General features: G+C 47.7%; 1 protein-coding gene across 2 annotated transcripts; it reads right to left on the bottom strand.

Moving 5' to 3' along the window:
• Positions 1 to 5,907: 5,907 nt before the first annotated feature.
• Positions 5,908 to 11,813, bottom strand: IRF2BP2 (interferon regulatory factor 2 binding protein 2). Of its 2 annotated transcripts, none has more exons than XM_054438465.2 (2): positions 10,093 to 11,813; positions 5,908 to 9,497 (listed from the first exon to the last, which is right to left on the bottom strand). In XM_054438465.2, exons 1-2 carry the CDS (start codon positions 11,138 to 11,140, stop codon positions 8,782 to 8,784), a joined length of 1,764 nt encoding a protein of 587 aa, XP_054294440.1. In that variant the 5' UTR covers positions 11,141 to 11,813; the 3' UTR covers positions 5,908 to 8,781. The 2 variants fall into 2 exon arrangements, with proteins under 2 accessions (XP_054294440.1, XP_054294450.1); XM_054438475.2 differs by having other exon boundaries at positions 10,141 to 11,578.
• Between the last annotated feature and the right edge of the window lie 650 nt (positions 11,814 to 12,463).

The following is a 12,463-nucleotide window of genomic DNA, read 5'->3' as shown; positions in this document are numbered from 1 at the left end:
ATATATATATATATTTTTTTTTTTTTTTTTTTTAAGACAGAGTCTCACTTTGTCGCCCAGGATGGAGTGCAGTGTGGCTTTCTCGGCTCATTGCAACCTTCTCTTCCCAGGTTCAAGTGATTCTCCTGCCTCAGCCTCCCAAGTAGCTGGGATTACAGGCATGCACCACGGCGCCCAGCTAATTCTTGTATATTTAGTAGAGACAGGGTTTCACCATGTTGGCCAGGATGGTCTCAAACTCCTGACCTCAGGTGATCCACCCGTCTCGGCCTCCCAAAGTCCTGGGATTAGAAGCGTGAGCCACTGTGCCTGGCCTATATATTTTTTTAATAATTGCAAAGCAGACACAAAAGCTAATTGAATTACCTGAGATGACTGCACAAGGCCCAAGAACATCTGGAGATTTCTGACCTTTATTCCAGTGGTTTTATCTGGGGGCAGAACTGGACAATTCTGAGGTGTTTTCAGAAAACCTTGAATTTGCATCTCTCAGCATAGTTCCCTCTCAAAGGTCTTTGTGAAGGAGTAGAGCCACTGAAATTGCACTGCTGCTGTGTCAAGACAAACAGCCACAGGAAAAGAGCAAGAATAATTTCCTAGGAATTGCATTTCAACCCGATAAAGCTTCCAGATTCCTCTGTAACATATAAAGAGTAGAGTGCATTGCACGATTTCCATCTCAAGCTTCTAAATGGGTTTTGTGCCTATTATCCAGAAAGAAAAATATGTTGGTGAAGGAAGTCTTTGGGTAGGGTTGTGTCTAGGAATTCACAAGCCTGAAGCAAGGCTTTTTTTTTTTTTAGCCTCCTATCCATTCACCCGTTCATTCACTTTTAAACAATCACTAAAACTATTATACAATACTTATTCCACAATCTAGTTGCTACTTCTGGTAGCCAGCACCCTGCCCCTCCAACTCCAAAGCTGGTGATGGAGAAACAGTTTAATGTCAGTTTTTAAAGTGACAGGGGTCATGCTTTTCATTTTTTGAGAAAATACTGCAGAGTATTAAAGGGAATAATTAATAAAAATTAGCAGTTAACTAATTGGGTAGAACCTCAGGTGCACAACAATGCTATGATCAAAGAAAAACTTTTTTCTTCAAATTTAAATAAAAGTTTCTTGATAGAAAGTAAGCTCATTTTCAGGCAGTCAGTTGTTAACAGTACTCTCTGGGCAGTTCCCATAGGGGCATGTCCTGAGGTTTGCTTAATAAATACATTTTTATTAGCATGCACCATCCATTAGTGCTAACACAGATGCTTCTTAAACATGCGTGTTTACTTCACCAGCACGGAACATTTGGCTTATTATAGCTGCAGCCAAAAAAAAAAAAAAAAAAAAAGCAGCATCATGATTTCCAAAAAGGGAGTGACATTTGATTTCGGGCAGCTCTTGTCATGCGCCATCTCCAACTTAGAAAATCCACCCTGTACAGCCCGGCCCGCGTCAGGGACCCTTGCAGGCGGCAGCCACGGCTGCTGCTGACGCGCGTTTGATCTTTTCTGGGCCACCGAGGGCTCGCCACACCCCTGCTCTGGCGCGCACGTTCCTCGCTCGGCCTCGCCCAGCAGGAGCCAGACCTTTTACTTTATTTGGTTCACCACGCGGTCTCCGCTCCAGAGAGCGCGCTGGCGGCGGCGCACTCCGGCCCTCGCGCGCACTCGCACATTCTTCCCCGGGAACGCGGGCGGGGGGCGCGGGGAGGTGGCCGGGCCCGGCCCGCGGTCCCTCTAATTATAGCCCGGCAGCTGGCGCGCCGGCTTGGCCTGGCGCTCGGGGCCAGGACTGGGCGGTGGAGCGGCGGGGCGGGGCGCACGGGGCCGTTTCCCGTTTCCGGGCCCGCGCCCCGCCCCGTCCCGCCTCGTCCCGTCCCATCCCGCCCCGCCCCGCCCGGGGTCGCGCGGCTCCACGTGCGCAGAGCCGGGCGCGCGGAGACTGCGCTGCTCCAGCCTGGGAAAAGTTCTAGAATAGAGGCGCGGCGAAAGTCAGGGGGCCGCCTTGGAAACCGCAGCAAGGGCTCCTTGTGGGCTCCAGGCTGTTGGAGAGTGAGGGAGCCTCCTCCCCTTTCCTTCCCGTGGAGTAAACAGGGCTTGGCAGGGCTGGAGGCTTTCTTCCTTTTAAAAAGTGCCATTCTGAACAACGATACAAAGTGAAAAAATAAATTTTTTAAAAAAGAAAGGAAAAGCTACAATTTGACCATTCTGACCAGCCTCCTTGTTCCAACTGGCCTCTTGATTTGTATAAAGATAATGGGGTCCGGCGGCCCCTTTGATGCATGAATTGCACGCTGGGCATAATGAACTTATTGTGCGAAAGCACTTTGGACTTCGGACTGTGTTCCTATGTCAGAATTTTACTGTGGTTTGTAAGATAAACTGGAAGGAAACAAACTCGTGGTTAACTCTTGTCAATACGTGTCTTGAACCAAGCAAAGTGACATTTCCTACCTGTGGCTTTGACTTTAAGCTGCACAAAAGATAGGAGCTAGCCTCTCAGCTGTTCAAAGCCTAGAATGAGATGCCTGCTTAGTAGGTGTTAAATTATAACAGCAACAACCCATATGGTGCTTATTAGGAGAATAGTATTCCAAAACTTCTCTAATGACTGTGACCCTCCTGTGAAATTCTGATTTCAATTGTATATGGGGTGCAATAAATCTTTATCTTTTATCACCAGAAAAGCTAATTGAACTGCTGTTTGCAGGCAGAAATAACAAAATGGGGGTAATGGGCTCTTAGCCTGGGCTAAGGCTCTCAACAGCTTTTTTCTGTTTTGCAGCTCACACATACAGTCGGCTCAGGCAGACGGCCCAAGCCAAGCCTGTGCCAAAGAAATGCTGATTTAGTCTGACCCAGACAATCTCTACTCCCACATGTCACTTCTCTGCAGAACTCTTACTAGTATGGCAAATACTTTAAAAATCATACAATAAAAGAAGGCAAAACCTCAGTAATTTGAGGTTCACTGTTAATAAACTCTTTCCATGCATTAAAATAAATTGAGGCCCTTAGCTCTGGCGAAATGTTGTTTCTGCGTTTTTAATTCCCCCCCCCCCCGCCCCGAGGCATAAATAGCCGCATACGCAATTCAAAGTACTCTATTTGAACTAGTATAGGAAAGATGTTTTCTATAGATATTGCAGATAAATTTGCAATGACTTAAATATTTATCTGCTAAAGTTGCTGGGTGCCTCCACAACAAAACCGAACTCATTTTTTGTGCACGATGGGCATCTGAATGCTACCTGATGGTGATGATATAGAAATACTAATTGCTAAGTAAAAGTGGTAAGTGATGTGATCTACAGATTATGTAATGTAGTTCATTTCCCCCAAAATGTAAACTATACTTAGAAATATTCAAATGTGACATTATTACCCTATACAGGATGTCTTATCTCAGCATCAAGGGCGTCTGCAGAGCTGCTGGAGGAGGCTCTTTAGATTACGCAATCTAACTTCTGACAGCCCATTCAAAGGATGAGAACAACCGGTGCCTTGAACCCTCAATTTAAACTAGGAATCCTGTAGTCTAGTCTCTAGACTTATCTGACCTAGGCAGAAATCATCTCCTAGAGGCTTTTCGTGGCTGATTTTGTGATGTTTTACTTGCACTGAAGATGTATTATTCCATGTTTTGAGTGTTATACAGTGCCATTCTATATATTTTCCAAATAAATGTTTGTCTTACAGAAGAAACTGTTTATACCATTCTAATAGGGTTGTTTAATAAGGAAATTTTACTCAGTTGGTTTTTGGATTAAAAATAAAAGAACAGCTTTTAAGATACAATGTCTAAATGATTCTCAATAATGATCTATGGTATACTTTTCGCCCTAAAATACCTTTTCTGTGGGTTGTATGGTTTTATGTTGTGCCAGGCAGATGTGCACAATTTACTGATAAAAACCAGTGCAAATACAGACTTCATATTCTATAATCTTTTAAAAAGACAAGTTACACTTCAAATCAATCAGAGAGCTGTTTCAAATCAAGCATTTTAAGTTGTATTGACATGGGGAGGGAGCAGATGACACGGAGAGGGAGCAGATGACACACCTAATGAGTTAAAACAATGTTCACTGTTAAATTAGGTATAAATTAATGTAATGACAACTAGGGGTAGTGTGGGTATCCCTGACAAATTATGGATTTATCTGAGGATTAATGGAGGAATCCACAGATAATCCACAAATCTACCCATTTTCTATCTTCTAACCGCTTAACGAGTAATTTATAAATCGTCTATTTGTGTGCTTTGTAAGTTACAGCGAAGGGTTCAGACATATTAAGGAAAATGCAGGCTGTCAAGAGAAACAGCAACAAGGGATCTATCGAGTTTGTAATCTGGAAAGTCACACCCGCAATTTTTATTTGATTGTAGTACCATTGCTGTCAGAGGCCTAACCAGTGGCACTGAAGGAGTTAAAACAGTCCCCACCCCCACTCCCGATTTCTAGAACCCCAGATGATAAATTGGGTAAATATGTATTCCATTCATTGGTGCATCTGACCTTGGTCTGTGACAGAGGAAAGGCGTGTCTTCTCATACTGTTCCCTATGAACAAAAGGCAAGCAAATGAGGGTGACTCAGGACTTCTCGTGGCCTACACACAACTGAACATTTTTCTGAATGATTCCACGTATACACTTAGGAATCAGGAAGAGAAACATTTTACTCTTCACTAACCAAATAAAACCATCTATAAATCATATGCAAAACAACTTTGAGTAAAGAGGGACTTAAAAGTCTAGGAATTAAAAAAGGATTTCCATCGTTTCCTTTTAACTCTCCCCCAACTCCCCTTTGGGGAATAAACAAAGACATCTGCCACATCAAGAGTCTGGTTTGTTTTCTTAACTGAAAACGAAATGCAGTCATTAAAATGTATCTTTGGGAAGAGGTTTTGAAATGTTGAAAATTACTTCTACAAGCTGCACTATTTTCAATTTCACTAAAAATAAAATTTAGCATTTTTGTTAGAAAAAAACTGAATAGTTCATCCTATTTCTTTTAACCTAGTTATTACATGAAAAATTGTTTATCATCTGTAACTTGTTAAGAATATGGTTTCTTGAAAACGACCTTAAATGAACTACTAATAATGAAAAACTACTAAAATATATATAGTGATGGGCCCCTCCTAGTTACCGGGCCACCCCTAGTGTAAATATATTCAAGTACACATTCACTGTTGCTGTTTAATTTAAAACATATAGTAACTCTATGTATATCCTAGCCTCCAACTCTTTGTAAGTTTCACAACTTCCTTTCATAGAGAAGTCTGCCAAGCCATTAATCAATAAAAAGAGTAAAAGCTGCAACATCTAGGAAATTTCTTACTATATGAGAGTAGCCAGTAAAATATGTCTCTGTGCTTTCTACCTTTTATCTCTATTTATAAATTTAGGTTTCAGGATATCAATAAAGCTCATACATGGCTTTGGCTTTTTTCATTCCTAAACTTTCCAAAGTACAAGGCTTTTTAAATCCCTTTTGTCTTTAGTGCATTTCCTATGGCCCAACGTAGCTGTTTTATTCCAAAGCTTTTCAAAGAGCAGCTCCAGGTCTTGAGTCTTTTCAGTGTCGTCACTATCTTCTCCTTCCAATCTACTATTGCAGAATGGCTGGTTCTGCTGCTAGTTGAAAAATAAACAAATGCTTTCTAGCTGTACTTTGTTCAGCTCTTTTATCTGTGTCCCCTATCCAGTTGCCCTTTCCCCAGTCCCTGGCACTTCTTTTTTATACCATCAGTTGCCTTTTTGTTCCATGTCTTTTATCTCCTGAAGTTCAGGCAAACCCCAACCCCAAACCCACACATCCTTTAGTCACATTGCCATTAGTGATTAAAACAATAGCCATTCTAAGCTTGCTTTAGAAAATTAAAAAAGGCCTCAGAAAATGTTCAGTGCTCCCAATTTTATTTTTATTTAATGCTAAAAGTTAAAGAAAAAAAGGTATTGTAAATCTGACAAATGACAGAGTTCAGGTGATATTTCCATAGCGTGATTTTAAAATATAATAATGTTGATATCTGAGATTACACTCACTTCAGTTGACATGAGTTTCATCATATATAGAAAAAGTATCACCTTCAACTTAAAAAAAGTAAAGGTTAAAAGGTGGCACACTTTTAAAATACTTGGTGGCCAAGGAAAGGTATATAGTAAAAGTTGTAAACCATGTGTATGTTCTTATGACTTTAAATGTGAGGCCACGCGAAAGACAGTACATCTGTTAAATTCTATAAATTGTTAAAGCAAAAAAGGGAAAGCGTCAACACCCCATCCCCTAATATTTTGAGTATTAAAAGCACAGCTGAAATATTAGGATTTGAAATCTGATACTGCCCATGTACAGTAAGTAGCTTTCTGACATTTTTATCCAGCTGTGGAGAATCTCTGCACTGTCATCAGGTACAACAAAAGATCAAACCCATGTCCCCATGTTAACTTTTTAACTTAAAAGAATGCCAGAAAACCCAGATCAACACTTTCCAGCTATGAGCCGTCCACAGAGGCCACCCAAGGGCCAGTCAGACTCGTGCAGATCTTATTTTTTAATAGTAGTAACCACAACACACAGCTCTTTAAAGCTGTTCATATTCTTCCCCCATTAAACACCAGTACAGAGAAACCACAGGTTGCCCTTTCCACAGCTGGATAGACTTATCCAAAACGGCAGGATGGTTCTGTATTAATCTTTTTGGAACGCATATCTGTATTAAGATTGCAAAACATACAGATAGCTACCACAAATTAGGTCAAATGACTGATCAAGTTGTAACATCTATGAGGTCAAATTCCAGTTATAATAAAGTGCCTAGATACACATTTATACAACAGACCATAAGAGCTGAATTCTTTACAAATGTCTTTATGGGCATGTAAAATTGACTCTGCATTTCTGCATGTGTGCATTCACATAAAAGAGACCAGTCTGAACTGAGTCATATATACTCCAATTTGAAAAAAAAAGTGTAATAACTGGTTAATCATGCAAGTCTGTTTGTAATATAACAATGACTGGTAACATGAATTCTCGCACAGTAGTAATAATAGGTGCACTCATTTAAAACACTACGGAAAAATACTGTATTTGGTGCAGTATCTGATTTTCAAGTGTTAGTAACTTGACCATTAAAAAATAGTTTTGAACAATTTAAAAAGGAAAGACAAACATATAACTAAAAAAGAATCCAAGGTTGGTAAAAATCTATATTTTCAAATGAAAACAGAAGCTAGGCTGTGAACCATACACATAAATTGTAGACCTTGAAGCCATAATTCAGCCTAATTATAAGGCCAAGTTACAAACACCTGAACATAAGGATTTAATAGTGTTCCTGTCAAATGTTAAATCATAACAGCACAAAAGAAAAACCAGTATCACTGTGAGACAACTATTTCTAATAATTGATGATTTATTGGTTTTAAAAAAATCATTTTACTGATGCAAAATAGTGATCAAAAGAAATTAGTTTACAAAAAGACTTCTAAAAATATTTTGAGAGGTGGGGCCTGTCTATTATATAAAACCCTTAATTTCTTTAATTTCCACTAGTTTATCATTTTTTTCCAGAACAATATTATTCACTTGGTATTTCAAACACATGTTAAGAAGGAAATTACAGGTTTCCTCCACCCACATTTGGGCTGTCACTGATATGCCCAAGGGCAGTCCTGGCAGCACCACGCGGCTGTTACTGTCATTGTACCATACTGTATTCAGCACTCACTAGAAACAGGGTATAGGTGATAGTATCAACAGCAATAGCACTACAGGTAAATGATAAACAAAACAAAACAGAAACAAAACCAATCCCACAATCTCCAAGTTCACCTGGACTGTAACTTCTCTTGCAACTCTTTCAAAATAAAGGACAACAGCAACAACAAACAGACCTCTAGGGTGTTTAAAAAGATGAAGTGGCGCTGCAGAGCTGGGCTCTGCTCAAAGATGGCAGTGCCATCTTGTACACACCACCATCCATTATAACCGCCTTCCATCACTGGAATTGTGTCTTATGTAACCAACTAGCATGCAGCATTGTAATCTTACAACTGATCACGTGGACAGTGAACAGCGGTCAACTTTGTCTTAAAAAAAAAAAAAAAACAAACCCCAGAAGACCACACAATCCTGAAAATTTTCCAGCAGCACTCTCAGTCATCAGTATCTCAGGAACTGAACTTTTGAACAAAATAGAGATTCAAAATCTACTTTCCTACTCCTCTGAGGACAATGTTTCAGGGTAAACTGGTGGTATTTCCCAGTGGCATGCCCACTTGACAACATGCCCGTTCAATCATTTCCTTTCCTTCTCCACCACTTGGCCTCCGGCCTGAGAAAGGGGCCAGCAATAAGGAATGACAGACAGTAAGGCAATCTTACAATGTCAGAAAATGTATTTGGCTTTTTTTTTCTTTTTAAAATAAGTGCATACAAATACAGCTAGAAGCATTTCTGATTTGCCAAGTGCTCTAAAAAAGCAGCGCAAGTCACAGCCTACATAGAACGGTAACTGTCACCAGGATAATAAAGCACAAAGATATGCTAATAACGTTAACAAAAGAAAAAAATGCCTTTATAAGTACATACCTTTTGTCGTCAAAAAAAAATATAGAAACACAATGTATTCAAAAAAAATCAAAATTATACAGCCATGTTTATGAAGTCTACATTTCCCTTGTCTTGGATATATATATATGGAGATATATATACAATTCAAGCAGTTTTAATTAAGGGTAATCATTGGGTTTTTCTGAAACCGGAAAGTCACGAGTCTCTCTCTTTTTTCACTTTCACATCTCCAGCAAGGATGGTTGCAATTTCCCCTTGCATAAAGGCCCAGGGGACATTGGAGCCCACAAGAGGGCATTTTTCCCCACTGGGACAATAGACCTCTCCACTAGCTCCCTGCTGTTTGATGCTTTGTCTGGAGCAAGGGAAGCAGAACTTGTGCGAAGGGACGGACGGGCACTGCACAAAATGGGTGTCCTCCAGCCGCTCGTGGCAGAGGGTGCAGCACAGCGGGGCACTGGCTGCCAGAGAGGAGTCCGGGAGGCTGGCAGGGTGCACTGGCTCCAGTCCTCCTGTGTTGCCTGCTCCCTGGCCCCCCACCTCTCTGGGGCCCAGCCTTCTTTGGTTCATAGAGGACGGAGAGGGCGGACTGTTGCTATTCCTCCTGGTAGTGGAGTGAACCTGGTTGGCATCTTTTGAGGCATGACTGCCCCCTGCATTGTCTGCTACTAAGATCAGGGCTGCCATGGGGGATTGGCCATTCTGGGCCGCTTCAGGCGGTGTGGTCCGGTTGGAATGAGGTGAGGCAGTGGGTGGGGGCGGAGACACAAAAGAGGATGTAGGAGTCATGGGGATCTTGAGCCCTTCTGTGGATGTGGACAGCCACGGTTGGGCCTCTCCATTGATCTTAGGGGGCCCGACTTCACCTTCTGGTTCTGGAGAGGGCTTCCTTTTCCTTGCTGTTCTTGCAACTGGAAACACAAAGAAATAAAAGGAAAAAGGAAACATAAGTGGCGGTGCACTAAAAGGGATCCTTCTCTTCCTAACCCGAAACAAAACTCGTTACAGAATTCCTCCTCTCTAAAAGCACAGACGGAAAATACTCGTATACGAGTTTCAGGTGCACATGCAACTTAAAACCTTTAGGCGTATGGGGTTCTGAGGCAGTAGACTGATTTAAAATGGAGCCACTGAAAATGACACGCTTGTAACTGCCTGTTTTTACACATGCACAAAAGTACTCTCGTTTGCACTGAGCATGTGACTGCTAATGTCCCCCAATAGGTTAAAAGGTGACTGGTGCCCTCATGCTCCCATCCAAGAATGTGCTGGGAAAGGAAAACCCCGTGTCAGAGCGTATCAGCCCAGTCTGACTCATCTCTGTTATGCTGCTTCAGCACATGAACACGTTGCCACCAAGCACTGGTTCCGCCTCAGGCAGATCAGGAAGTGGGGTGTTTGTTGTTTCTGGGCTGGGGTAAAATGGTGAATCGAAAGAACCACCCCTCCTCTGCTCTCCGTCCCCTTTTCTCCCCTAGACCCCCCTCACTTCACAGCCGCCCCTACCTGCTTTAGACCCGTTGGCCCCGTTGGCCTCGAAACCCAACAACCTGCCTGCAGTCAGGGCCGGCTCCTTCTTAAACTTGCTCTCGAAGGGCCCCGAGTGGCCGTGCTGGTGCAGCGCCAGCAGCGTGTCGCGCACGGTCTTGGGCCTGTTGACCCAGTCCTGCTCTCCAGACCCGCGGCTCTTGCCCGCACCTTCCGCGCTCAGCTCGGCGGCCCCGGCCGCGGTGGACAGGCTGTCGGCCGGGCCCCGGTGCGCAGGCGGCGGCGGTTGCTTCTCCTTGGCTGCCACCTCACGCTGCTCGTGCTCCACGGCCGCGCTGCTCGACACGGATGCCGGCCGCTTGTGGGCGCCCAGGTCGGTGGGCTGCGCGGAGCCCAGGCTGGCGGCCGCGGTTCCGGACACCGCGGCCAAGGAGGCGGCAGCGCGGCCGCCGAGGCCGAGCGCGGTGGGCAGCGGCGTGGCCGAGCCGTTCATGAGCGGCACCAGGGTGGGCGGCACGGCGTGGCCGCGCCGCGGGTTCGGGCTCTGGCGATTCAGCTCGGGCGGCTCCTCTAACTTGGAGAAGCCGTTGGGCACCAGGATGCCGTTCACGGGCGGCGGCTGCGGCGTCGGCGGCTGGGCCAGGCTCGCGGCCGGGCGGCTGCCGCCGAAGTCAGAGCCGAGGCGCGGGGGCCGCTCGGCCGCCGCCGCCAGGGGGTAGCGCTCCAGGGCCTGCGGCGCGCGCGGGGCCGCCTCGGGGCCGCCGTGGCCAAGCTGCTGCTGCTGCTGCAAGAGGATGTCCTTGGCCGAGAGCGGCGGTGGCTTGGCGGCGGCTGGGGCCGCGGCGCCGGGCGGGGAGCGACCCTCCGGGAAGCAGCCGTGCGCCCGCTTGAGCTGCCGCGCCGTCTCGATGACGAACTCGACGCGGTCGGCGCCCTCGTAGTTGACGCAGCCGCGGCACACGGGTTCGGTGAAGTCCCAGATCATGGCCCAGGGCATGCGGGGCAGGTCACACAGGTAGCACGACTGCCGCCGGGACGCGGCCGCCACCGCCACCGCCGCGGCCATGTCCGAGGAGCCCGCGGCGCCGGAGGAGGAGGCGGAGGAGGAGGAGGGGGCGCCGCCGCCGCCCCCCACCGGCACCACGCGCGCCCTCCTCCCCCCACAACCCCGCGTCTCCCCCACCAGCGGCGGCGGCGGCCGCAAAGGCGGCGGCGGCGGCAAAGCCCGCGAAGGCTCGGCGCCCGCGCAGCGCCCCCGGTGCACGAGGGGCGGCGGGCGCGAGGCAAGGGGCTGCAGCCGCGGCAGCAGTTCCCCCCGGCCGGCCCGGGCGCGGGCGGGCGGCGCGGCGCGGCGGGGCGGCGGGGGCTCGGCCGGAGCCGCGGCGGGCCTCCAGACCGGGGCGAAGACGGGCCGCGCGGGCGCGGGGGAGCGCAGCAGGTCGCGGCGGCGGCCGGCACGGAGTGCGGGGCGGGGGGCGGGGAGGCCGGGGGGGCAGGGGGCGGGGGGCGGCCGCCGGGGCAGGCTCAGCCCGAGCGGCGGGGCATGCCGCGCCGGGGCGGCGGCGGCCGGGCGGCGTGGAGCTCGGGCGCGGCGCGGGCCCCGGGTCGCTCCGCCGCTCTCTCACAGCTCCTGGCGTCGCCGCTCTCCAGCGCCAGCGTCAGCGGCCAGCCCGCCTCAGCTCCGCCGCCACCACCGTCGCTGCTGCTGCTGCCGCCGCCGCGACCGCTCCACTTCTACAGACTTGATTCTTCGACAGTCTCGCACGGCGCCTGCGCGGGCCCCCTCCCCTCGTGCGCGTGCCCGCCCTCCCGCGCGCGCGCTCCCCCTCCCCCCGCGCGCCGAAGAAGCGCCGCCGGGAGAGCCGGCTCTGCTGCGCCCGCCCGCCCGCGGGGCAGCGCAGCAGCGCAGCGCCGGTGTTCCCCTCGGAACGCCGCGCGAAGTGGTCGTGTGCTTTTCCTCCACTTTCCCTCACTTCGCGCCCCACCCGGCTGTCTCGACCACCCTCAGGATGTTTTCCTCTGGTGTGCCTCTGGGCCAAATCGTGCTAAAAATCATTTCTTTTTCTTTTATGCAAGGACACTTTGTCACTTGGTTTCCGTCAGTTTCCTGAGAATGGGGAATTTAGGTCTAGCGTGGTTCACAGTTCTGGTTTTTTAGGAGTTATACTTGAAAGCTCAATGTCGGACACATGAGCAAAATCCGTCACTGGTGCTTTGCATTTGCATTTGTCTTGGGAAGGACATACGCGCCGCCTGTCCCTTTTACTAACTAGGGAGACTCTGAATGTTCCCAAGCCCAGCACCACGTGCACAGGCCGCCAGCTGGCTCGCGCGTTTTCCACGGAGCCCTCTGGAGGGGAGGGAGCGCGGTTCCCACTAGCCTCTCCCT

Source organism: Pongo pygmaeus, chromosome 1 (genome assembly GCF_028885625.2).
Source record: "Pongo pygmaeus isolate AG05252 chromosome 1, NHGRI_mPonPyg2-v2.0_pri, whole genome shotgun sequence".
NCBI classification, from domain to species: domain Eukaryota; kingdom Metazoa; phylum Chordata; class Mammalia; order Primates; family Hominidae; genus Pongo; species Pongo pygmaeus.
The sequence above is the reverse complement of the archived record's forward strand: the minus strand, read 5'-3'. Positions and strand labels throughout refer to the sequence as shown.